Source organism: Idiotropiscis lumnitzeri, chromosome 21 (genome assembly GCF_059441095.1).
Source record: "Idiotropiscis lumnitzeri isolate Australia: NSW breed Sydney's pygmy pipehorse chromosome 21, RoL_Ilum_1.0, whole genome shotgun sequence".
Lineage (NCBI taxonomy): Eukaryota > Metazoa > Chordata > Actinopteri > Syngnathiformes > Syngnathidae > Idiotropiscis > Idiotropiscis lumnitzeri.
The window spans coordinates 5005964-5033141 of NC_142411.1; the positions used below are offsets into that span (position 1 = coordinate 5005964).

Consider the following 27178-nt stretch of genomic DNA (forward strand, 5'->3'; position numbering starts at 1 on the left):
ACATTTATTAATGCTACAGCCTTATTCCAAAATTAAGTAAATTCTACACACAACACAATGACTCAATGTGGATTTTTCAAATAGATTTTAAAAGGAGGGAATCACAAGTGTATAATCACTCACAAGCTTTGTCATGAAGCAAGATTGATTTGACTTCAGTCAAAACATGCTGGCGTGAAACTTTCGCCACACTGTTGCGTTCAGGAATGACTCGTAAATATTGGACGTGCAGTTGTTTATGGACATCATAAGAACTTTTTTTCGTTCAAAAAGTGCCAATTCTGACAAAAAATGTCTGTTCAATTCTAGTCAATTCATGACTTTATTTATGTCGATTCCAAAATTCATAGGTGGTTTTGTTCCTTGTGGCCACAACTATGACGTCTACGGTCTTTAAAGGCGCCATGCCTCCATCAGGACCCTGTTATCTTCCCTTGCTAGTTTGGCGACCTCGCTGTTTGAAGTAACCAAGTTATCAACCACTTTTTAGATTTTTAAAAACCAAAATGAAATTATCCATGATTCGCAGCGCTTGTGGCAACGCCGCTTTCCGGCTTCACCATGCTCGACACGGAAGCAGGGTCAAGGGAATACCGCGGAGATGCCAGCCAGCAAGCGCGACTCACAGCCGGCTTGTGGCGCGGGCGGCAAGCGCTTCGGCTAACAGCGGTACCAGCGCCAAACTAACCGAATACTTCGGAAAGCCGTCGCCGAAACGAGGCGGCGGCGACTTCGACCGCTCGCTCAGGTAAAGGAGATGTATTGTTGTATTTTTTTTTTTGCTTTGTTTAACTTGAAGTCGAGTCGTATTTTATTTACCGCGTCTGATCGACACTTCCGCTGTTTGTGGCGTTTTGGCTAGCCTCCAAATACGCACGTTTCCCGGGTATGAATAGATGCTTTCCCTTGATGTAGAATTCCCTCTTTCTTGTTTGACTTCTTGCTCGTTAATCAACATGAGGATGGCGGATTAATGAATGTACCCATACCCATTGAACCCATACATGTGTCGTCACGTGTATCCACAAGATACCCCCTCCACAATATATCTTCACTAAAAATGTATTAATTGTGTTTCATCACTTCCTCAAGCCTTTTTTTTAATCACTCACTAGTCGAAGTAATGCCACAAAGTTTGAATCTCGTTTCATTGTAGAAACTGAACATCACGCTTTTAGTTCTGCCCAGCAACACCAGTTGTATTGTAGTTGTTAAATATGAAGTTCAGGGGGATGTACTGTCTGACATGAGTTTATGATGGGACTTGAAATAAGATCCCTTTGCTTGTAGAAAAGGCGAATTAAAATGACAGTGTTCACTCGCGACTTCATGGTTCGTTTGTTGTGGCTTCATTGTATCACAAGGTTTTCATTTGTAAGCATAAGTTCATCTATTGTGGCTTTATCTCACCGTTTCACTGATTTTCTTGCTATTATTCCTCTTTATAGGTCACACGAGGACAATGGAATGCCCGCTAAATAACTATGTTAAAGATTTTATTTTTTGTATATAATGGCTTTGGTAGCAAATGTTTTTTTTTTTCAGGGTTTATTCAAGGTCGCAAAGGTTCTCCACGCCATTTGCCAACACTTTGAAACAGTTGCAAACAGTTTTCTCGTTGCAAAAAAATTTTCAACGTGTTTTGTTGAACTGTAGGAATTAAGGCCGATCAATCGCTTTTCGGCATTGGCCTAAAAAAAAAAAAATCCAATTCAAAAGGTGTTTATCCTGTTTTTTTTTTCTGTCACGGGGATGTGGTTCAAAGCACCAAAGAGGCAATAGTGGCCCTGCAGAGAAAGAATCCTGCTGTCCAGCCGCTGCTCGCAATTATACAGGTAGTGCATGGCTTTTATTTAGCACTAATGCTCATTTAAAATGTCACATCTTTTAGAATAACTTTTTTTCAAAGGTGGGTGAAGATGACAGCCTGTTAGAGATCAATAAGAAAATGGCAGGAAAGGTAAATTGTCACTGAATAATTCGCTCCCTTTCTTTCTTTATGTTCTATATTAATTAGCCGATTTTTTTTTTTTTTTATCACATTCTCCCGCAGGTCGGCTTGAACGTCACTCAGATCTGTCTCGCCAAGGATCGCAGTGAAGACGAAGTAAGCGAAGCAAAAAAAGTGAAACTCCTCCTGCCCTAAATTGTTTAAACGAGTCTGTGCATGCTTTTAGCATTCCGTCGGCTGTTTGTTTGCACAGCATGTGATCAGCCGCATCTGAACTGCAAAATCCAATTAGGTGATTGCTCAACCGTGACTCACTGACTTCTCACATGAGCCGAAATTGACTTCACGTTAGATCTTGGCCTGCTATATCGATAGCAAGTTCCAAATTCCAAATCTGTAAAAAAAAATTAAGCCTACTCATGTTGTTCGGGGTTGTGTAAGACCTATTGTAACGTGTTTGCCATCTAGTGGTGAATGCTGATATTACAACTTAAAGCTACAGTCAACCACGGCATATTTGTTGTTCGGTTCCCGCAAAATTGTATTATTCTCCGATTACATTTTTTCATTTTTTAAGATTTATTTTTTGGGGGGTTAATTTAGATTTCTTCCCATTTTCTCAATTTTTTTTATAAAAAAACTTGAATTGAGTATTAATCAGCATTTATTTGAAGAATTTAGGTTTGTTAAATTAAAAAAAAAAAAGTCATAATATTTTTTTTTCATTTATCAGTGTGTGGTCGTGACACACACAGTAACTGGTTCCCTTTGTGGTATCTCTTTCCCCACATCTGTGTCAGTAAGTGTACGTTAGATTTACATGAAGGTGTAAAAATACCAGTCGTCATGTGCTGTGAGGGGAAACATAAAAACAGCAAAAGTCAACCGTAGGCCATTTACATTACAATCCCTCATTGTTCATTTCCTAAAGTGAGTTGTTCCATTTGTAAATATCGTCAGCTGTTAGCGCAACTTGCGTCACCTGTTTGCTTTGTCCGCATGAATAGATTGTCGAGGAGGTGTTGAAGCTGAACGAGGACCCCAGGGTGCACGGCATCTACCTCCACCTCCCCCCTGCTTCCCTCACCAGCCGAGTGCTTGACACACTCAAACCTGAGAAGGACATAGACGGGTAAAAACTTGGAGAGACGCAGATTGGGTCACATCTCTAACGAGAGGTTTAGTTAAGTCATGTGTATGTCATTAAAATGGCAGCTTTATCATGGCGGGCCAAAATGTGTTCTAAAATTTGACAGAGGGGCCGGACCAGGAGCAGATGAATGGAGTGTTTCGGTAACCTCATGTCATCAGAGAAAAAAATAATACATTTGATTTGAAAGGGAAGTGAACAGAAGCATTACAACAATATAGATGTCTTTGAAAAACCACAGTATTTTGTAAATAATATATTAACAAGGTTTTTTCATTTAATTTTTTTCAAGTTCGGCGGGCCGGATTAAAACGTTTAAGGGCCGCAAGTGGCCCGCGGGCCGCAGTTTGCCCACGCCTGTTCTCGAGCTACAAATTCGTTATGTCACATAGACGTCATTTGAGATGGAAGCGGAATCCATAGGCAAAGTTTGATTGTTTTAATCAAATTACAGGGAACCGGTGACAATTCCCATCCCTACAGATTATTTGATTAAAAAAAAAAACACCCTGTTTGCTCCAACGTTGGTATCCCAGTCGAGATGTACTACTTCAATTCAGTTCCTCTCCCCCAAGATGGCGCCAACGCCCTAACAGATGCACGCTGTTGCACATCCCACATATGCAGATCCGTTTCTCAGTTGCACTGAGAACAGAATTGCTCGTGTCAGATTGTGTCCAAATGAGAACATAACATTTCATTGCAATTGACTAAACCTCGACAAATATTGTAACTTTCATTTGTTGGACTAATTGATCTTTTCCGATAGGGTAACGTATTTGAACATGGGTCGTTTGGTGCAAGGGGACCCGAACAAAGGCTTTGTGCCGCCCGTTGCCAGCGCTGTCATGGATCTGTTGCAAAAACACGGTGAGTTAACCCCGCACGTGTTGCCTTGTGATCGTTTTCTCCCTCCTTTTATTTTGAATTTTAAATACGCTACCTGTAATTCTCTGTTTAGTTTGACAGTAAACTTTAACTATGAGTAGCATCAAACAGCTTGAAGCCTCTTTTTATTTATTTATTTTTGTTAACTCTCAATCGGCCTGTTCTGAAATATCTTGAATTGAATTGTCTTCTCTACAGCTACTTGGATGTAAAAAAAAAAAAAAAAAAATCGACCAAATGCTGGCTAAGCAATATTATTAAATGAAAACATTTTGCTCAAGACTCTCCCGTAGAAGGAGGAACAGTGCTAATGATCGGCGCTGAAGGACCTCTTGGAGTGGCATTGCAGTGCCTGCTGGAGAGAAATGGAATGGCAGCTCTTAAAAGTCATCCGAATTTCAAGAACCTACAGAGACAGGTCCATTTTGCTCTTTTGCGGCTTGTATTGACCGTTGTTCTTTTATGACTCATCACGTTTATGTTTTTTTTTTTTTCCCCAGGTGATGGAAGCTGATGCTCTGGTCCTACTCGGTGCTGAGGATCTTGACATTCCACCCACCTGGATCAGGCCGGGGGCTGCGGTCATCCGCTGGGAGCCCAACCTGGATGCGGGTATTGTAGAACAGCGCGCCTTAACCAGTGGACTGCCATCCAGCACCAGTCCATGAGACGTCTAATAAAAATATTTGATTCGAATCATCAGTTCTACTTGAATTTTCCCAACCGTGGTCTTTAAAAAATGTTTTGTTTCAAACACAAAATCGCAACCAGAAAACCGAATACAAGAAACGCATTTTCCAAAACCGCTCGCTCATCCAGCCAACTAGTTGTGTTGGAAACATCTTCTTTCTCTCTGTTGCAAGCCACATCTTATGCAATTTGTTAATTTTCAGATGAGTCTGGGATGTCTTCACCATCCAGGTTGATGAATCTCACGGCAGCGTACAGAATACAAGTATGCCATTTTGGCTCCTTTTTTCTCTGACTTTACGTTGTATTCTTACTGTTGTTTTGTTTTGTGTACAAGAATGTGGTGCAGAGCAGCAGTCGGAAGCTCCAGGAGCAGCAGTATCGACCCTGGCGACTGCGCTGTCTAAAACTGCAGCCCCTGACGCCCGTTCCAAGGTACAGGAAGCTATTTTGCTATATGTGCGCAACCCTTGATTAAACCTATTTGAATGTTTGAATGTTATTTTTTTTTGTCAGTGACATTGAGATTTCCAGAGCTCAGACTCCCAAGGCAGTGGAGCAGCTGGCAGAGGAGCTCGGACTACTACCAGAAGAGCTGGAAGCTTACGGCAGGAGCAAAGCAAAGGTCCGCCTCTCCTTGTTAGACCGCCTACAAACACAACCCGACGGCAAATATGTCCTGGTGGCAGGGTGAGTTAATCTCATCGTTGTTTGATTTTTTTATAATCATCACTCGTTGAGACGCGTGAAGCTAAACTGTTTCCGTTATTTAGTATAACTCCGACCCCACTTGGCGAAGGGAAGAGCACTGTGACCATCGGGTTAGTCCAGGCCTTGTCTGCTCACCTGAAGCTCAACTCTTTTGCCTGTTTACGACAACCCTCTCAGGGACCGACTTTTGGGGTTAAAGGTAAGCAGTAGACGGCTTGGTTGTCTCAGTGTACGCACTGTTGTTACACTGTTGTTACACTGTTATTACACTGTTGTTACACTGTTGTTACAGCACTACTATATGATGAGGATATTTTGTTTACACTTTTAACTACATGGTTGCTACATATAAAAAGCAACGTTCTAAACCACTTAGGGATACAAAAATATTTAAAGCTGCAAGTAGCAATGAACAGGCCACTGTACGTCCTTGCTGATCTTATTAGAGTAGTCCAAGTAAAAGTCCATTTTTGAAGGCCGCCTCGGAAAAAATGATCCTAAAATGGCCACACTGACTCTAAAATGGATGTTTCAAACACAAAATGGCCGACCTCTTTTTAGATGTCTGAGAATTTATTGTTCTTCTATAATCATAGTCAAGCCTACTAAATTCTAATAAAATTTCACATCCTTGAGCAAAAGTGGCTTCGGGGCTGAATTTGAAGGCATTTTTAGTGGTTTTTGTACATAATGTCAGGACATTTTTTTTTTTTATTTATTTATTTTTTTTTTTAAATGATTTGGTCTGCTCACATTCTTAAAGAAAGCCAAAAGTTGCCAAGAACATTTTGAAATCCATGTGGCGAAACACAATTGTGCTTTTGACAAAGCCATCAGCAGACATTTGCCACTTTGGGAGCGTATCAAATTTTTGTGTCTCTTGTCGGCGTGTAGCTTGCATTTCATACCTTAATCCCTTTTGCGTCATGGAGGGAGCAGTTCATTCAGAGTCCAGTGCTCAGCACGCCTTCTTTGTGTGTCACTGTCTTGTTGTCTGCCTCTGACTGTGCTATTCCGTTTTTGTATCAAGGCGGAGCTGCAGGTGGGGGATATGCCCAGGTCATCCCAATGGAGGAGGTAAGAAACACGCAGCCTCCCATAGCAGGATTATCTAAAAAAAAACATAGTGTAAAAGGTTGTCATGGAGAGTTCAACTTCAAAGCTCCGGCCGTCCAAATAAGACAAGCAAGCTTTTGTCTGACAAAATCGAACGTACTCATATTAGAAGCGATGCAATTTCGGTTGCAAATGCATTTTAGTTCAACCTCCATCTGACGGGAGACATTCACGCCATCACCGCTGCCAACAACCTGGTGGCGGCGGCCATCGACGCCAGGATGCTTCATGAGGCCACCCAATCGGACAAGGTATAAAAGATAATTTCACAAAAGGTGTTTTTACGTTCCCTCAAATGAACTAATTTGTCTTTGTCCGATCCAAGGCTCTGTACAGTCGACTTGTCCCGTCAGTCAACGGAGTGAGAAGATTTGCCCCCATCCAGGTTGCAAGGCTGCGAGTAAGTGGGATCATTTGTTTTCCCCACTAGGGGCCCTCGGTTATCCTGGTCTTTAAATTCTCCAGCTGTTCCCGTCGTCCCAACAACAGCACAAAATATTTCATACAAGAGTGGATAGTGTGCTAATTTTATTGTGAAACCAATTATTTTCCGTAGAGTTTCTTTCAATTAAATATTGCAATCGGAGACAAGACAAGAAGCGCCACAGATTGCTCTTAACATCTCCCGTCTTCTCGTTCCAGCGTCTCGGCATCAACAAAAGCGACCCTGCCGCTCTCACGCCCCAGGAAGTCAGTTCTTTTGTTCGTCTTGACCTCGACCCTTCCAAGATCACCTGGCAGCGAGGTAAAAAAAAAAAAAAAGAAGCAGACACCCCCACTTAAAACATTTTTTCAGATGTGTCTGTATTTGCTTCTTAAAATGTGTACTTGCTTTTGGATTGTCCGATACTCCAAGAAGTGTGTTTACATTTTTTTTTTCTGGTTTGTTTTTCAGTGGTTGATACGAACGACCGCTTTTTGAGGAAGATCACTGTCGGACAGGCCAGCACTGAAAAAGGACAACTCAGAGAGGTTTTTTTATTTTTATTTATTTATTTATTTATTTTTTATTTTTAACTGCACAATGAGCGCACATGGATGCATCCATTTTTGGGATCGCTAAAAAGATCAACAGCTATATTTTGACTTGATCCTGATTGATACAAAAAACAATTTCCAGATCGCGTTATTTGTCAGAATAATATGCCAATAACCGATTTATCGGCCGATTAATTAAAATAAAATGTTTTTTATTCCACAATAAAGATGAATTATGGGCAGAATATTATTTAACTTTACAACAGAGATAGAAATCAGCAAAGAATAGCCGATTTTCTTTCGTTCAGCCCTTATGTTGGCAAATGACGACCCAAATAGTACCCATTTCACTCATTTTTCTGCAGTGAGGCCCGCTCATGAAATCCTGCACGTAAATAGGAAACCAGCGAGCCTAAGCGAAAGCAAATATTTGAAGAAGGCGAAAAATGATACACGCGCTCATACACCTAGCGTAGCCTCCCAACTGCTTCAGCACATGCTTACATTTATCGCCTTCAGTTGGTTCATCCTTCACTAAATACACTTATCGCCCCTGAGGGTATTCCAACGGGGGAGAGGGAATAGAAACGTTATGTCCGTTGGTGGATTGATGTGGTTTAAAGTTGTGTTCTACATTTTGAACTCGGGTTTTCTGTACTTCTCCCAGCGGGTCGTCTCCACTTGCACATTCTTCTTTTTTTTTTTTTTTTTTTTGCATTTCTGTTGATTTCAATCAGTCAAGTAAAGTAACACAAAAAAAAAAAGAGTTGGTCACTTCACAGCATATCATACATATCCGACGGCTCATTTTGTTCCCACAGTTATGTCGCTACAACATGCATTTATCAAAGTGAGTAGAGGCTAACACAGGGGTGGGCAAACTTTTTGATTGGCGGGCCACAATGGGTTCTAAAATTTGACAGAGGGGCCGGACCAGAACAAAAACTGTATTTAGAAAATAAAACATTAACAAGATTTATTCATTTAATTTTTTTCAAGTTTGGCGGGCCGGAATAAAACGTTTAACGGGCCACATGTGGCCCCCGGGCCGTAGTTTGCCCACGCCTGAGATAAACTCTAGTTTTTCTGAGATCTGTGTTCAGCTATAACATCTTCTCTGCGGCATTTTAGTGACTATAAAAGTGCATCATTCAACCTTGACTCCTCTAGGCATTCATCCCGTTGTTGCCTTTTTTTCTAAATTCTTTTCATTTTTTCATTTTGGTGGTTTACATTGTGCACATTGTTGTCACACACTCCAGACAGGCTTCGACATTGCGGTGGCCAGCGAGATCATGGCGATCTTGGCTCTGGCAGACAGCCTGGAGGACATGAAACAAAGACTGGCGCGCATGGTGGTGGGGACCAGCCGCTCCGGACAGCCTGTCACCGCGGAAGACCTGGTGGGTGTTTGATCTTTGCATCCCCGCCGTGTGAGAACAGACAGTCACACCCTCCCCAGTCACTTTATCACGGCTACGTCTCGGCATTCCTGCAGGAAAATTAGAATTTCATTCATGTTTGTTTATAATTGCGCCTCCTAAGTCTTTTTTTTTTTTTTTGTGGCAGTCTGCTTCACAATGAATGCAGATGTCCTTGGTTTGCAGTTGAACTGGCCAAAACAACACGGTAAATCCAACCCCCACCTTTTAAAAAGGAAACAAAAAAAGAAAAAGAAAACCTCTCAGCGGGTCCAGCTGACAAGGTCAACCGACTCTGGTTTCCCATGGAGGACTGTGGCATGTGTTGTTTCAGGGGCAGTGGAGGCTCTGCTATAAAATGACGTTTTTCTTTCACCACCTCAGCCTTAAGGATCTGTGGAAATATAGTGGATGACATAATTACCTACTAACACCTCTTAAATCAAGTCATTAATTAGTCTAAGCTTGTGATTTGACCTGTGAATCATAATTCTTCATCTTGCTGAGACATTTTGGACAATTTCACATCCACTCCACTAGTTGGCAGTGGCGCTCTCATATCTCACTCTATTTGAACTATTTTATCGACCCCAATGTGTGCTCGTTCCACTATATTCTACCCAAGCACCAACTAGTTTCTTTCTCCCGTCAGGGTGTGAGCGGGGCGCTGGCCGTGCTTATGAAGGACGCCATCAAGCCCACGCTGATGCAAACGCTGGAGGTGAGTAGCAACCACTCGTCTTAAACAGTCAGCTGAGCTTCCTCTGATGAATATCTCAGTAAGATAAACAGGGCAGCGATGCAAGGGCAAATTGAAAGCCCTCCGCCCCCCCCCCCCTCGGCCTCTGCTGTCAAGACAAATGACAAGTGCTCCACAGAGAGCTCTTAAAAGATGATATATTGACTTGACTTTCCTCGGCTGGCTCGCCATCTAAAGAGTCGTTAAGCAGCATGCAGAAGACGGCTCCAAGTTGAGCCGTCTTGCTCACGTTGCAACAGATTTCTTAAAGACAATTTCTTTTTAGTGGGCCGTGAAACCACAACTTCTTGTTCTGTCTGTTTTGTATTTTGTGGGCTCATCCAGACTCTGTGGTGACTATGATACAACCTCTGAAAGTGGAAAGTTGTTGAGTTGACTTGACTTGAATCAATGTATTCCGTGAATTTCTTTTTTTTTTTTTTTTTTTTTAAAAAGAAAAATCACAAATACATTTTAGAAGACTTGCGAGCGCATTACAGTACTTTAATTGGTTAAAAAAAATGGTCTCATAAATCCAAAAATACGACCAATGTCGCACAGTAACATGGAAAATTTGTAAGTTGAGGCACATGTCGAGGCTTTTAATAAGAAACATTCTTGTTGGTGTTAGCCTCACAGGAAACTATCTCTGAATCTTATTAGATGATCTAATTATGATAATAATAATAATAATACATATATTATTATATGGTTGCAACTCAGGAACATTTTTGAGATGCTTTTATCACCAAACACCATCACTCGTCATTTATTTTTGGACAGTAAATCATATCTATGACCAAGCCGGAGTATATCGTTCACCACACAATGTACATCAGCTTCGTTTTTGGGGATCCTTTTTTGTTAGAATGTCCCAGATTGTCTTTTTTTTGTTGCTATGGGAGTGGAGCGTGCACGCAGCAGAGATGCGATAACTTTTTTTTTTTTTGTGTGTGTGAGTGTGTGTGTGTTTTTTTTCTTTCTCTTCCCTTCTTGTTTTTTCAGAGGAAGCGCTGCGGTCGTGTCGTGCGAGCCGTTTCCTGTGATTCTGGACAGGGAGCTGGTATCGTGGCCAGTGGGGCCTCCGTGCTCCGTGTGAATTTTCCACCCAGCGTAGACTGCCTGGGTCTTTTTTTTTTGGGGGGGGAATACAGACACACAGACACTATGAGAAGTAATGAATGTAGAAAGTTGTGTTACCTTACCACTGTATACTTTTGTCTGTCCAGTAGACGAGCTGTTAACATCCTGTCCACTTGTTGGTTTCCCCGCCAAAATCCTCACATCCATCCGGCGAATACTTGACGCACTTACAAATTTTTTTTTTTTTTATCACTTCCCATTTCGTCACTTTTCATTCATACGCGGATGTGGAAACGGTCAAGTGGAGCCATTTAAAGTTCAGTGGTCAGGTGCATGGACGGACGGCCGTGACGCGTCAGTCGGTCTAACAATCCTCAAAATGTTGCCGTTGGTCCGAAACTTGCTAAGAAGTGGGATGGTCTCCCCCTCTGACGTGAGAAGTTGATGCAAACAGTTAGAGGGGAATGCAAACAAAATCTCATGTGCAGCATTCTCATCCTTCCTTTTTCCTCCTGCTGTCCAACAATGGATCGCTTAACCACATTTGCCTTTTCAGTTTTCTCATATGCTGCAGATGAATTAAATTCCTTATTATTTGATGCCTGCGGTACAAAACAGTTTGGCACTAAAGCATTATCATCTTCATCATTGGATTGATTGACAAATTTCATTTTGCATGCACAAGTGAGACATCCAAGTCTCAATTAGATTTTTATTTATTTATTTATTTATTTATTTTATTGACAATGACGAGTATACTCGTCAATGGCAGTGAATGTTAAAAAATGTTTGAATCGCATGCCGTGCTGGCTCAAATGCTCCCGAGGGCCTTTTTTTGACCTACGCGCTGTCGGTTTCCCACCCATCTGTTTCATTAATCAACAGGAGAAAAAAGAAAAGGCTGCCACAGTGTGTCCGACAGGCCGCCTTGAACTTATTTAACCTGCTGTTCATGCACCATATGTGCCGCCAGCCGACACTGCGACACTTGTCACTAATGTTGTCCTCGAGAGATGTCGCGTGAAAGAAAAGACCCTTTTTCAACCTCCTCGGGGCGAGTTGCCGTTGGTTACGCTGTCCGACTAAACGTTTGCGTGTCTTGTGTGCCCCTCTCCATTGTCGCAGGGTTCGCCGGTGTTTGTCCACGCCGGGCCCTTCGCCAACATCGCCCATGGCAACTCATCGGTCCTCGCAGACAAGCTTGCTTTGAAGTTAGTCGGACGGGACGGCTTTGTGGGTAAGCGCGCACTGCCTGCGCATACAGATCAAGCGTTCGCCGTTTCCAATACACTCGAGCTTTAAACTTGGAGTTACTTCCCTACTCTTACAACCTTTGGCCTGCATTCACTTTTGCTACTCCGGGCATCCCCATCCTGTGAAGCTTTCTAGGAAATCAGTGGAAAGATTGCGTAAAAACAGACAGGAGAGAGGAAGGAAGTAAATTGATAATCTTAAGAGCCTCAGGAATTCTGGAGTAAGCCACACTAATCCCTTCAACGCCAAGGCATACATGAGCATTTCCATTTTTATCTATCCATCTATATCCATCTGCTCTTGTTGTCTACGTTTACTTTGGCCGGAGAAACATGTTTGGAATGCGTGTATGTGGGCTGGCAGGCTTTCGCAACCACTCGCTAACTGTTGAGATGTATACTTAAAGCTTCTTCGTGTGGGCAATAACAGGTAAACAACACTTTGACACATTTAACACGGGCTGTCAGCTGTGAGGTAGGCAGTGTTGGGTTTCAAAACACTGGAATTCCCATTTAAAAAAAAAAAAAAAAAATTCTACCTCCTTTCCACCCTTGCTCGTGTGAGGCACTCTGATAATGTGGTAAGAAAAAATTGACGAGGTTAACGTGAACTGTTGAAGGGATCTCTCAGAAAAATATCAAATAATAATCATGATGAACTTATCTAAATCTAAAATGATCATTTTAGCGTTTTGCAATTTTTTAGTAATCATCAGTAGAACATGGGTTGATATCGACAACATCAAAAACACCAGTTTCTGACCAAAAATATGAGAAAACAAGCTTCTCCCCTCCCAAAAAAATGTCAAGCAGTTTTGACTTTATTGCTAAAATCTTTTTCATTTTCGTGACACCAGGAAATATAAAACGACGAAACGTGATGGTCAAATTTCCTGATAAATTAAATGCCGAGACTTGCCTACAAATCTTCATTTTCTACTCAAAAGCTGTGCGCATCTCAAATCCAAAGCGATGCAGCGCCGCCATCTACAGGGATCATTTAGTCATGACAGTTGTATACAAACCTGAATTTAGCAGACAAGCTGCGCGAGACCCGATTCCACTCTACTTGTGGCTGTAAACGGTTGCATTCTAGCCCGACCAATCTAAACGTCGGTGGCGGTCAATTTCTTTTCAATCTGTTCTGAATAAATCACCCCCTGACAAACCAGACAAAATGTGCTTCAGGGCGTCATTCAAGGTCATGCCTCATCTGCGCTTTAATGCCGTCGCGTTCAATCATTTAGTAGGATAAACACAATATTTGGGTCTGGACAAAATTAAAAAAAGATGCCATCGAGCCCTACCTGTCTGCGGGATTGTTACTCGACACTCGGGTATGCGAGGAACTCGACCTCCCCCACCACCACGGCAGCTGGGATGCGGGATGACCTCCCTAGCAAACACACTTCCTTCCATTCCCACCCTTTCCCATCAACTGTTTTAATATCCACAACATCCAAAAAGATGGTCAAATAGTTCACGTAATAAAGCAAAGCATCTTTTTATGTTAGCAAATTGTTTTTTTTTTTTTCTCCTCTCTCGCTTGTCTTACAATTTCCAAACAAACGGCCCATCCCCTCGAATCTCTGTGACCCTGCGACAAAAACAGCCCAACTGTGAAAGACACCTGTGACAAAAGCAAGAAACGGGTCGTAAAACGGTTCAGAAACTACATGGGCACGCTTAAGACAGATCAAGATCTCTCTCTGTCTCTCTGCGTGCTGGTGGCCCTGCATGCAGAAGCAGATCGGCTACGCGTACTTTTTGTTCGACTTTTCAAACTAAGTTTAACATATTGTAAATCCCTAACGTTGTTTAATAAACATGTGCTTAAAGGCAAGTAAACTAAATCAAGTTTTGGAGTTGCTGGTTTTATAAATATTGACAGTTTTATCCCTTTTTTAGTTAAAAGCAATTGGTTGGAGCATAGCAAGGCAGCGCATAGATAAATCTTATTAACAGTGTTTTTATCTAGGAGGTTTATATTTGAAGAAAAAAAACCCGTCACTTCACACCATAAATATCGTCAATCTTCATAATTTATTCAGATATTCAATAATATTCAAAAAGGTCTTTAACTGGCCCAAACCTACCCTTCCCCAAAAATACGGGCAACCCTCTGTAAAGCCGAGCGAGCTCCTCTCATTGAAAAATGAACTCTTGATGAACTCACTGAAGGACGTGTGAGGGGTGGGGGGGGTGCGAAAATTCATGGCCGTGCTTCATCGGCCTCTTTATTATTGTTTTCAAGTCATCGTGACCTAAAGTGGCGTCGTGTAGGCTGAAATCTCGCATTCCAGCTGTGACGCGGATCTTCCCCGTTCTATATAAAAATAAAAATGATGTGGAGAGAGAAAGATAGATGGAGAAATAAAATTATGTATTTTGTGATCGACTGTAATGGATCGATCCAATCAATGGCCGGTCAGCGATGTGGGAAGTCAATGTTGGTAATTGCGTAAAAACAACTGCCATGCCCTTCTCCCCCCCCCCTCATGGCATCCGCCGTCATGTCCATCCTGTCTCTGGGGATGGTTCAAGGTCGTCGCACAGAGACGGAAGCTTGCAAGTGCTTGCGCATGACTTCCTCTTGGGTTGCCTCCTCGCGAGTGGGAGGCTCGACCAAACGACGCAGTGATCTTCATTTTCATCGAAAATCAAATCCTTCGCCCTCTTTACATCTTGTAATCATGTTTACAAGAATGTGATTTTAATTTGTTCACCCACCTACGCGTTATTTATCTCTTTACTCCTATTGTGTGGGCTCCATTGACGTTGGTTACAATTTGGAATATGCACTAGGGTTATCATATTTTTTAGAATTTGTTTTTTATCACGTTCATGACATGGTTTTTTTTTTTTTTTTTAATTCAGTTCATTTAAATTAGTTTTTAGAGCAAGTTTGACCGTTTTAATTAGTTTTTATCTTTCCAAAATGTTCCGATTTAGTTGAGTTTTTTTATTAGTTTTAGTGTTTTAGTTTTTTTAATGGGCTGTTTGACCTTCCTTCCTTCTTTACAGTTGTACAGCAATACCGAAATGCATAGCGTACGTTTAAAATGAACCGTGACAGTTCTTGGAAGATATGAATTGACAAAGAAAATAAAAAAACATTTTTTAGAATTTCTTTTTTTATTTAAATTTTTCACTTGATATTGGAGCTGTGTTTTTGAAAGCTAAAAGGAAGCGAACCTGCACGAGTAAACCTGCTGCCACGTAACCAAATCACACCTTATTCACTTGCTTCTTTTTCCTGATGTGCCTCCTATGCACGTCATCATGATGACATTTATTAGATTCCAAACGCTTAAGTGGATTAGCGGTTTGCTCATCAGAGGCTGCCCACACGCGGAATCCTGTCCTCGCTGACAAGTCCAGGGGCTTTTCATGCCTTGTCCGAAAACAAAAATCCAACAATTTATTATTTAATAGTTCTGTCAAAAACATGACCTGACCTGCTGGATAATTCACTTATCTTGTACGTGGGAGGATCAACTAGCCTATCCCTGTGACTAGCAGCAGGTCATGAAGAATTTGCAAGAGGGGATTTCCGTCTTGTCCGGTGGTCACAAAGAGCCCATAAAGTCAATGAATGGTCACTGATTGACTCAAGAAGAGGAAGGAAACTGTATGTAACAATTTGTTGATTTTTGTTTACCATTTGAATTGATGTCAAGCCCGCTAACTGTTTCTTTTTTGTACCATCCCTTGATTTGCAAAGTAAAATTCATCCTGTGAGCAAGCTCATAGTACATTTCCTCCAATAAAATTAATTGAAGTCCCATTAATCCACCACATTTTTGATACGATAATGTAATGTAATATCGTCGCCGTCTTGCAAATAAATTCTGTCGTTTGCGTCGGTCAGTGCGCGAGAAGAAACGAGAGTTGGTGCAATTATTTGCAGGGCATACGTTTTGATCAAATTGTTGATACTCTTCAATTGCTGTTTATGATTGTGAATATGCAACTCATCAAAAACCAAGAAAGTCAAATTGTGCACTTTGCAGTGACTGAAGCCGGCTTTGGAGCGGACATCGGGATGGAGAAGTTCTTCAACATTAAATGTCGGACGTCAGGCTTGAGGCCCAGCGCGGTGGTGCTGGTTGCCACCGTTCGCGCTCTGAAGATGCACGGCGGAGGCCCCAATGTAAGTCCCGACGTCATTTTAAGACTGAGCAACCGTCGTCGTGTCATCTTGTCAACTGCCCTTAACGCAGGTGTGGGCAAACTATGGCCCGGGGGCCACATGCGGCCCGTGAAGTTTTTAATCCCGCCCGCCCAACTTGAAAAAAATTAAATGAATAAACCTTGTTCATGTTTTATTTTCTAAATATTGTGTTTTTTTTTTCAAAAACATATAATTGTTGGAATGCTTTTGTTGACTTTCATTGAAAATTAAATGTATTTTTTTTTTCTCCGATGAGGTGAGGTTACAAGAAACCATCGTGGCCCGCCAATCAAAAAGTTTGCCCACCCCTGCTTTAACGGGACAGCATTTGAAGTTTAAAAAAAAACAACAAAAAACACCACTTTATATTTTGAGAGAGTCATACTCTTAAATGAATATGCCTAATCAAGTTTGGAAGAGGAAGAGAATCTTTCTTTATGTTGATCCAACTGCAATAACAACTGATTACATGCACGCATGCCTGGTGAGATTGAATTTAGGGCCTGCGGCGGGAAACCGTCCAAATGCACCACAGATGTCCGGTCGGACTCGGCGAAGAAAAGATTAGAGCGTGTTTGAAATGTTTCGAGGTTGATTCTGACAGAAACGTTGCGATTGTTTGACTCCCTTCTCACATGGAGTAACTTTTCACACAGCCAACTTGTCTTTGGCCGTACAGATAAGCTCACCAACAGATCACTGGAACTATAAACCGAATTCATGACGTGTCTGATTATTTCTTGTTTTCAGGTGTCCGCCGGCGCGCCGCTTCCAAAGGAATACATCGACGAGGTACGGGACACTTCAATATTTGGCTTTCGTTTAGTTTGCGGAAAGTATTTGCCTGCTCTTGTTAATTGCATTTCGTCGTGACGGTCAGAAAGCTCGCAGCCCAATTCAAGCTTCATAAAGTCGTTAGTCGAGGCAAGACTTCAATTTTGAATCAGTCATTTGCTTGTTTCTGTCACGTTAGTTTTTTTTTTTTAATATTTTATTATGTAGCAAGAGTTGTAACTGCATCTTGACTGTAACATACAAAACTGACATTAGATTGAATTTTCCCTCCATTTTATTTTTTGTGGCTTACAGTTATTTTGCTTCTTGAGCTCACCTACTTTCACGCTGACATCTTACCCTTTCATTTGACCCACTAATGCGATAAAGAGTAGTTACTTGATTGACAGCTGAAAGCAACTTTGAATGCGGTTTTCCAGCAACGTTGGAGGTGTTATCCTCATATCTGGATTGGATCAAGCGCGCTCCGAGGATTCAGCTGACTAAATAATGTACTGTAGCAGTGTCGCTTAATTGTCAAGCCTGTAATGAGAAGCAGAAGTGAGTCGGGGTAAAACCGAGCTGGTGAAATGGGTTTATGAGACCGGTGTGGCTCTGTTTGGAAGGCTGCACACACAGATTGGATTTCCGCGGTCAAACGTGGGTGTCACGATGTGCTGCTCATGCGCTTGGCAGTCTAAGGCCGACTCCCGCAAGGCATACGCATTTTTCAAAATATGTTGCTTAGCAGGGAAATAGCAATGTAAGAAAATGTTTTTAGGGCCACCCTGTGAATAAAATGTGATGAGTCAAAAGGTCAAGTTGGACTGTTCAGAAAATACAATTTATTGATTTTTTAAAAAATTTTATTTTATTTTATTGCTGCGATAAAATAAAACCATTAGATTAAAATTTCATTTCAATTGTGTTGGGGAAAAAAGAATGTCACGTGATTTTTTTTTTTTGGGGGGGGGGCGCTAACGACCAATCAGAAAACAGATTAGTCTTGGGGGGGGGGGTTAACTTACCCTTTAACTCATTCGCTGCCATTGACGGGTATAGAAGCCAAAAAGCGCATTCGTTTTACCTAGGTAAAAGTAAAAGTTCCCAAAAATAACTTTGCCTGTTAACTTGCGCTTTTCCGTTTCAGTCAAGTCGATGAATCGCTAAAGTATCATTGATCATTTCATTTTCGTGCAGGATCTCTCCCTCGTTAAAGATGGCTGCCTCAGCAATCTTAGAAAGCAGATCCAGATAGCTCATCTGTTTGGAGTTCCGGTCGTGGTAGCGCTTAATGTCTTCAAGTAAGACACACTCCTTCACTTCCTTTTCGCCGATGTCACATTTTGCTGTCATGTCTACTGAGCACGCTGCTGCACTTTCAGGACGGACACCCAGCCAGAGATCGAGCTCGTGTGCCGGATCGCCAAAGAGTGCGGCGCGTCCGACGCGGTGCCGTGCCACCACTGGGCGCAGGGAGGGCGAGGTTCTGTGGAGCTCGCCCAGGCCGTGAAAGCTGCCAGCAGCAGACCCAGCAACTTCCAGTTCCTCTACGACATCGAGGTGCGAGGGGGGGGGGGGTCGTAATTTATTCCCGTGGAAAGTTTCCATCTCAAAAAGTTCCTCGAGGTTAGGAAGTCAAAGTGAGAGCAGCTTTCACTCAATATTCAGTCGATTCCGAAACATTACTGATCATTGCTGCATATTTGGATTAGTTGGAAAAAATTTTTTTTTTTGGGAGGAGCGGCATCCGAGGTGGAAATTGAGGAACATCAGCTGTTTTGAGTTAGTGTGCCAGCAAAGTTGTGACTCCAATTAACTGATCCTGTGTCCGCCTATTTTACAGTACGCATCTGGAACAACGAGAGCACAAAACTGTCCTGTCGTTCGAGTCTCATTTGATTACCTTCCATAATGTGATGGACAGCATAGGGCTCGCACAACTTCAAATATTTTCAAATATTTCATTTTTAGATGATTTTTTTTCCGATTGTATAAAAAGCAGGGGTGGGCAAACTTTTTGATTGGTGGGCCACAATGGGTTCTAGAATTTCTCCTTTGACCTCTCTTTTTCCTTTCCTTGGGTGTGATAGATGCCAATAGCGGAGAAGATTAGAACCATCGCTCAAAAAGTGTATGGTGCTGATGACATTGAGCTGTCCTCTGAAGCCTTGGACAAAATCAATTACTATGATCAACAAGTGAGATTACTACATCCACACAATGAAACGTGTATTGTCTGAAATTGATTTAATTTTATTTTATTTTTCTCTTGAAAAAAAAAAAAAAAGGGTTTTGGTTCTTTACCCATCTGCATGGCCAAGACTCACCTGTCTCTGTCCCACATGCCGGAAAAGAAAGGCGCTCCCACTGGGTTCATTTTGCCAATCCGAGATGTTCGCGCCAGCATCGGCGCTGGCTTCATTTACCCCCTCGTGGGAACGGTATGTCCAAAATGCACACAATTGATTTCATCCAATTTAGACGATTAACTCATTCACTACCAGCCAAGTAAAAAGAAAAAAAAAACGACATGAGCCGTCAATGGCAGTAAATGAGTTAATCATAATCAAGATTTAATTGAAATGTATATATCAGCCCCCGAGCAGCCCAAACTTGAAAGCCGCAATATGATCGTGTGGTTTGTGTGGAAGTTGAACGAGCCATGTGGCGCATAACATAACACAAACTTAATATAAAAAAAAAAAAAATTTGTGCCATATGCGTTCCCCGCCAGCTGGTTGGACCGAGATGAAACCTCTTGGTTGGTAATGGGCTCGAGCATGAAGGCAGCAGGTTCCTTAAACATTTCACGTCCTGCTGTTTCACCACGATGTCCCCGAGGGCTTGGCTTTGATTGGCCGATGAAGAGGTGTCAGACACGGGGCATGCTGGGAAGGGGTGGAGCCGTCTCCATGTGGCGTCTGCCCCGGTCTGTCAACCCTGCCTTTGATCTGCTATGGCCCGTGGAGTCACCGGTCCATTGACGACCCTTGAACTGTGACTCGCAACCAAAACAGAGTCTCGGAGTCGTTCTTTGAACTGTTTATTTGATCAATAAGTCTCTTTAACGCAGAGATCCGGAAAAATAGTCGTGCCCAGTCATCATTCAAGTAAATATTTGTAGGAAAAACACGTGTATTCGTTTGTACCCTAAATTCTTTTGGATGGTTTTTCTATTTTTTTGTGGATATTTATACACTCCTCCAAAAGTATTGGAGCAGCAAGGTCAATTCCTTTGTTTTTGTTGTATTCTGAAGTTCAGAATTCCAGCTTTTATTTCATGGTGTTTACATTAAGATGTGTGCAACACTTTATTTATTTTTATTTTTTTTTAAAGCCACCCACTTTTCACGCGAGCATACGCAATGGAACAGACATTATTATATGAACTCCTCGTGAATAACATTTAATATTTGGTGGCATAAGGTTTATTTGCAAATCTTGCCTGTGACTTTCGTTCTTCATTTGAAAAGCGTTTCCTCTTCAGCATGTAAAATGCATACTCGATGGGGTTCAGGTCCAGTGATTGATTATTTTTTTTTTTTCCACCCTGATGAAGTCCGCAGTTGAGTTGGCAGTGTGTTTTGGGTCATCATCTTTTTTTTGGAGCATTACCTTTAATAATGCCTGTTTCAATACTTTTTGAAACAGAAGTACTCGATAGCCTCACTTTTTTGCTGCAGTGTTTCCGTGCCTACACCCATGGCCTCAGGCTGTTTTGTCGCTATAGTGGTGGGAACCCAACCGTTTAGTCTCCGCTGACTCCAGGACGGGGAAATATCCGACCGATCCGGGTCTGGTGGAGGGGGTGTGTGAGTGTGAGACCAGGGGCACGTTTGGTCCTGGGAAAAAGGGAGTAAGGGGTCTTTGCCGGGTTAGGAATCAGGAAAGGAACTGATGTCATTCTTGTGAAATGTGAGGGAGGGGTGAAAAGCAGAACAATAGAACCCCGAAGAGTTCATATCCCGTGGCCTCCGCTGCACCGTTCAACCAGAAGCTGCCGAAAAACTCCTCGAGCAGGAGATTTTGCATGCTCACAACTGGCTAACATTTAACACCGTATATTTTAAGGGGCCTTGAGGAAAAAAAAAATCCTCTTGAGATAAAAGTGAATTCATTTTGTCCAACAGCATTTTTTGTGGCGCAAAAGCCCACAAGTGCCGTAAATGTTGCCGTCTTCACAGCTGACCTGGATTTTCAAGTGCACGTTTTACTGCCGTTTTGTGAGTTAAACGCGGTATTTATTACCTTCAGCGCAGACGACGCCGTGCGATCCGTATGGTGATCGAAACCCGAGCGACTCCCGCCGTCTGCTTGAACGCGTTTCCCAGCGTCCCGCCAACTCACCCTTTGTCTGATCATTTTCTAAATTGTTTGCGTTGGAATTAAATTCTATAATCCCGACTTCTCTAGTAAGTTACGACTACTCGTCGAACGAGACATTCTCCACACTTCCCGTGAGTCCGAAACCCTCGGGGGTATTCCCAGACAAAGACACGCTGTGTTTTTTAGTATAATAGTGGGGCTTATGCGGTCAAGTGGAGCTTCCAACTTTGGCTTTGTGCTGTTTTTTTTTCCCCCCCAGATGAGAGACAGAGTGCTACACTTGTCTCCAATTGCCATTTTGTTGTATCATTTCATATCGGAACTCTAGCTGATCACATCATCAGTTTCCATATATTCCGATTGATTTTTCGTTTATTTTGGCTACTTTGCCTTCAGTTCATGGATGTGCATATTATTTATTTATTTTTGTCCAGTCATATTCCAGTTTGCCCATGGTCGGGCTTGACCATGTAACTTCAGCTATTTTATATTGCCAGTGGAACTGTTTATTGAACACAGCAGTATTTATTTATTTATTTATTTATTTAATGGTTCGGGTCAGGCATTCGGTTTACATGCCATACAAACACTTTGTAACACAGATCTTATAATACAATAAATAATGCCAAAATAATTAAAATATCAGACACCAAAAATAATATATACATTAAAAATGTATACATGATGATGACAAAAATAAATAATTCACATCTCAAATTAATCAAATCTCTAATCTCGTTGCACACTTGAGTACAATGACAATAAAGGGATTTCTATTCTATTCTACATCTCAGTTACTCAGAGCTCAGGTAATGATCAATTATGCCTCATCTTGGCCAAACTCAGAAAAGGTGTGGGCAAACTACGGCCCGGGGGCCACATGCGGCCCGTTAAACGTTTTAATCCGGCCCGCCGAACTTGAAAAAAAAAAAAATTGTGAATAAACCTTGTTAATGTTTTCTTTTCTAAATACTGTACAATTTTGTTGTAATGCTTTTGTTCACTTTCATTTAAAATATTTTTATTTATTTTTTTTTTCTCCGATGAGGTGAGGTTCCCCTCACACTCCATCCATCTGCTCCTGGTGCGGCCCCTCTGTCAAATTTTAGAACCCATTGTGGCCCGCCAATCAAAAAGTTTGCACACCCCTGCCTTAGACACTGTGATGTCATTGTCAAGCAAGAGACAAAATGGCCGCCCCCACCACCACCACAACCTCTTTAGACCTAGTTTTTTGCTGTTCACGGGTGTCAGCGTATATTACCCGTAAATAGCAGCAGTTGACTTAACATTCTTCGGACATCGTGGCTACTCGGCTAACGCTCCGACGTCAAGGGAGCCCCTTGAGATGAAGTGATTTTCCCCATTGTTTTATGACTTAATGCAATCCATTAGATCACGATGTAATGCGACTCCATTGAATTCCTTCAAGCCCGCTTACACGTTGAGTCATGTGTGGCTTGTAGAGTCACGATGACCTCAGTACCAGTCATGAGCGGTTGGCTCAGAGCTTGCCGCCAGTCCCCCCCCCCCCCCCCACCTAACTTTGTTTACTTGCAGTGCCGCCTTTCCTTTGCCCGTGCAGGAAATTGCCTGGTCACTTCCTCCCGCCTCATTTCCACTAATGGCCTTGTAAAGTTGGCCCTGGGTCACAAGCAAGGAGGCATGCAAAGAATGCTGCCAGATCATTTTCTTGTCCCCTTGGTGAGACAGTCTTTGAGGCGGGACTTTTCGGAGACGGATCTCGCAGTGCTGCGTAAAACTGTCGATCAAACACCTTTTTTTGGAATTCAAATAAAATGCCTCACTTTCTCTGAACTGTGAAAACCACAGGAAAGTCGTATAGATTGGAGCCTGCTCTTGTCAAATAACTTCAAAGCTTTTACGCCAACTTGTCTGCTCGTGTCGTAGGCTTCATTAGAAGTTATTACACTAAAACTCAATGCTCTTAAAATCAATAACAGTCCAAATTTGTCTCCTCTCTCATCTCCTTAATTCAATGCTGCTCCTGCAAGATCTTTCTCTCTTATTCAATAAATCCACATGACCTTGGTATGCCCGGCTCCTCATCGTGAGTTACACGATATACTCTCCTCACATGTTCACAGTAAATGGTCTAATTGGTGATAAAATCTCTTAACATTCCCACACTAATTCTGCGGTAATTATTAGTTTATTTTTCATATGTTTTAGCCGAGGACAAAGGCACCAATGTCTGCCCTAAAGATTGTCACTCACCATGCTCCTCCGCAGTCTGAAGTTAACTCCAAATTACGGTAGTCGAAATTATAGTCATTGAACCTGCAAGTCTTGAGAGCCGCTCATCTGGCGCGTATAGCGTGTTGTGGGGACAGTGTTAATTTAAAGCCTCGGCCGTTGTCCAAATTGTAATCCTGGCTTTTGATTAGATCCTGACTTTGTTTGTGCTTTTATTACGTCTTTCAAGAAGAGAGACAATGATTTGAAAATCCTTTTCAAGATTGATCAAATTCAATATTCCTCATGCATCCATCCGTTATTTGTTGACTTTGACCTTGTGCGTCTTGTCTACCTTTCAGATGAGCACCATGCCCGGCCTGCCGACTCGACCCTGTTTCTACGACATTGACCTGGACTCACACACCGAGGAGATCACCGGGCTTTTTTGAGCACGTCAAGAGCCTCACAGAAATTTCTTTTGGTGCTCTTACGTAGGTGCCGTTTCTCTCATTTGACACCAAATGGCACAGTTTCCGACTCTTATTATATGATTTCAACAATCCTGGAATATATGTAGCATGCGCTTCAATGTTTTTTTCCCCGTAATTTGGTTTGTTTAAACAGTCTTTTTTTTATTTAATTAATTTCTCATTTATTACGGTAATTGAATTCAAATGAAGTTAAAATTAACTTTATTTGTAGCACACATAAACCATAAATAGACGGTAATGATAAATAAATCTATTATAAAGAATGTAATTGTTAATATTATACAAAATTAGTAAGATTACAAAATATAAAAAAAAAAGTTTTATAAGTAATAAAATAAATATTAGTTAAAAATATTACCATTACATAATCACAAGCATTGGGCTTTTTTTTGTAGCTCAACCGTATTTTTTTTTTGGTTTAAGTTTGACCTATTAAAGCTTGCAAAATATGACTAAATCTATTATTACTATTTTTATTATTATTATTATTATTATTATTGAAACCTGATTCGCTAAAGGGAAAAAATCCTATTTGGAATCAAAAAATTAATCTAGAAAAGTTTACCTGCATCTCTGATTAAAAAAAATAAAATAAATTGACCTGTGTAGTTGCAATTGCAAATACGTATTCTGCTAATTAATTATTTTATTAAAAATTTATTTTGCACACACAATACTTGTAGCCACATTTCACCTGACACATCTGTCTGGTTTAAATCCCAAATCTGACACTTAAAAGCATAAAATGTGCACACACTAAGCCATTGGTTTAATAAAAAAAAAAAAAAAAAAAAAACAACAGATGGCAATAGTGTAATAACACAATGCACCATAAATAAATGAAACAAAAAATCCAAAGTCAACCTGGTGCATGGGTAACTACCTCAATATCCTATTCTCCTTTTTGTGTACTTGAAAATGCAAATGAGACTTCAATGTATTCACCCTCCTTACGAGAAGAATCGAACACGATGACCAAGAATGCTGTGAGTGAGTTAACCGAGGCCAATTGTCTTTCTCAACACATCAGCTGAAGGACCTTGTTTTGGACCCTGAGAACATTATTGATCTTTTCCAGAACGTTTCACTTTCTCCACATCAGTCTTTGCGCGATGCTGGACCAGCTCCAATCGCTTGAATCATGCGCACACAAACACACGAAAGGAGACAATACACTTAGAGATGTAACATCATTACACACACACACACACACGAGCTTGGTTTTAAATGCGTCATCCTGTTTCTTTTCGCAGGCCTCAGGATGCGCACTGCGTGTTCCCATCAAGACTCATCACTGACGGGAAACGCTCCGCAATTGTTCCCAGCAGTTCCCATCTCAATTGTGTTCCGTTTATGCTGTATTTGCACATGTGTAACATACCAAAGATGACGCGGTGCGGATGCTTTTAACCTCTCTTCGCAAAAACCTCTACTTTCAGGTGTTTTCTATTATTTTTTTTTTTTAATCATATTTAAACCGTTCCGCGCAGGTCTTTAAGTAACGCTGCTTTTTATATTCTTCACTTACTTCAGTTGTCTGTTTATCATCAGTTGTTTGGAAATATATTCATTTACTCCCGAAACTGTGTTTTTGTTTTTACTTGTGTGACTTTCCTCGCAAATGAACACCATTTAACACATATGAAGTGATTCTTATTTTTTCTGTATTTGTACACGATACAGGTCAATCCAAATTTAGAGTTGTGCGCCTTCAGTTGAGCCGCAAAATTTCCGGGCTGCCCTGCGGTCTACCGGAAAAGATGTGATTAAGCGCAAGAAGAAGAGACCAAATAATTCCTGGTGGTATTTGTATGCACTCTGTGTTGCTGCACCACGTGTGTTACTTACGGCAGCAGTTCATGAACCCAATAATTGCATTTCAAGATCAAGATTTTTATTATTAGACGATTTGTGGTATTAGATTTAACGTCCTTTTCTTTCTCCTGCAGGATGTTTTGTGAGCATGGGGGGGATGCCCTCCCCGGCAGCGTCAGTCATAATGAAGTTTTTGGGTGCGTAACATGCAAGTCGTGTGTCTGTCACGGGCAGCATTCCACTCTGTTATTGTGTGTACGTGCGCACCGGGCGGGATCTGACGCTTCTGACTACAGTTGTGACTGCGGGGAATGCGATCGTGTATACAGTCGAGCAACAATAGCTTATTATCCCGAAGTGTGTGTGTGTGTGTGTGTTTATGGAGCCTCTTGAGCGGATGACAGACATGTTGATGAGGAGCGACCGTCATGACTTTGCGATGTGGTGGAAAATATCGGCTTTAAATGACTAAACACGCCAAAGGTTCCTGACGCGTTTACTTAGCGATGGGAGAATGAAGCTTCAAATTTGCTTCATGAACCAGTTGCTGTATTTTTGACTCCTCAAGATGGCACTGTTGCTTTAAATAAAGAAATGGCAAGCCAGTGTGCTTTCAGCCCAATGTTGAAGTGAGAGTGCCATCTACAGGAATTGAAAAATACAACAGCTGGTTCATGAAGCAGATTTGAAGCTTCATTTACCCATCACTAGTGTTTAATACAGTACAGTGTGTTTTTGTTTTCTACTGTAGGCATTATTTTTCTTCCGATTTTTTTTTTTTGGTGATGTTTTTTTCTGGTCTTTTGTTGTGGTTTTCCATATCACAATTATACATATGTGTGGATTAATTAACATTTTTCCATTAGACAATTTCAAAGTAACATCAAAGCGTAAAAAAAAAAAAAAAAATGTTAGCCATGCTAGCTAGCTGGTTATTAGCGTCTGAAGCAAGTGGTGGGTGGTGCTCTCGTTAATCTGACATTGTATTACATTTGTTGCCTCCTCATTTGAAAAATTATTAAAAACCATTTCTTCAAGGAGAAAAATTTTCAGGCTCCCCAACAAGCTCCGCCCATATGGTAAGTTTGATCATTTTTGAAACATGGATGTGCTAGAAACTATTTTTAAATATGATTGATATTTTTGCACTCATTTTAGTGTTTTTTTTTTTTTTTTGTAAACAATGAGACCGAAACAGTCGCTTTAATTTGAATTCACAGGAAGTGACTGCTCAAGAACATCCTTGAAAAAAATGGCCTGCATTCACATCCACATGCGGACCGAATTGTCTGGCCTCTTTGCAAAGATTAAAATATCAAGTAAGTACCGTTGTCATAACGTATTTGTCACAAAACAATTTTTTTTTCCCCACAAAATTTTCTTTTTATGCCTTGAAACCGGTAACCAACCCGTTCC

At 41.4% G+C, this 27178-nt stretch overlaps 1 protein-coding gene across 2 annotated transcripts; it reads left to right on the forward strand.

Annotated features, from left to right (window-relative positions):
• The first annotated feature begins 404 nt into the window (after window positions 1–404).
• Window positions 405–25715, forward strand: mthfd1l (methylenetetrahydrofolate dehydrogenase (NADP+ dependent) 1 like). 2 transcript variants are annotated; one of them, XM_088286669.1, is made up of 29 exons: window positions 405–748; window positions 1449–1478; window positions 1751–1835; window positions 1910–1960; window positions 2054–2107; window positions 2959–3083; window positions 3871–3971; window positions 4271–4407; window positions 4490–4601; window positions 4883–4944; window positions 5017–5114; window positions 5196–5369; window positions 5453–5589; window positions 6421–6467; window positions 6650–6757; window positions 6832–6906; window positions 7149–7251; window positions 7402–7478; window positions 8747–8887; window positions 9558–9626; window positions 11853–11964; window positions 15994–16133; window positions 16905–16946; window positions 18129–18232; window positions 18314–18491; window positions 19022–19129; window positions 19220–19372; window positions 23816–23947; window positions 25201–25715. In XM_088286669.1, the coding sequence occupies exons 1-28, from the start codon at window positions 507–509 to the stop codon at window positions 23903–23905; spliced, it is 2955 nt and encodes a 984-aa protein (XP_088142795.1). In that variant the 5' UTR covers window positions 405–506; the 3' UTR covers window positions 23906–23947; window positions 25201–25715. The 2 variants fall into 2 exon arrangements, with proteins under 2 accessions (XP_088142795.1, XP_088142796.1); XM_088286670.1 differs by lacking the exon at window positions 1449–1478 and having other exon boundaries at window positions 1766–1835; window positions 25201–25713.
• The last annotated feature ends 1463 nt before the right edge of the window (window positions 25716–27178 follow it).

What these genes read in the sequence shown, in the direction of transcription:
- mthfd1l (XM_088286669.1), top strand. Translation starts at nt 507, where the DNA reads ATGAAATTATCCATGATTCGCAGCGCTTGTGGCAACGCCGCTTTCCGG. An exon ending in AGGATCGCAGTGAAGACGAA is followed by an intron (nt 2,108 to 2,958) that starts GTAAGCGAAGCA and finishes CCGCATGAATAG; the next exon opens with ATTGTCGAGGAGGTGTTGAA. An exon ending in CGCTGATGCAAACGCTGGAG is followed by an intron (nt 9,627 to 11,852) that starts GTGAGTAGCAAC and finishes CCATTGTCGCAG; the next exon opens with GGTTCGCCGGTGTTTGTCCA.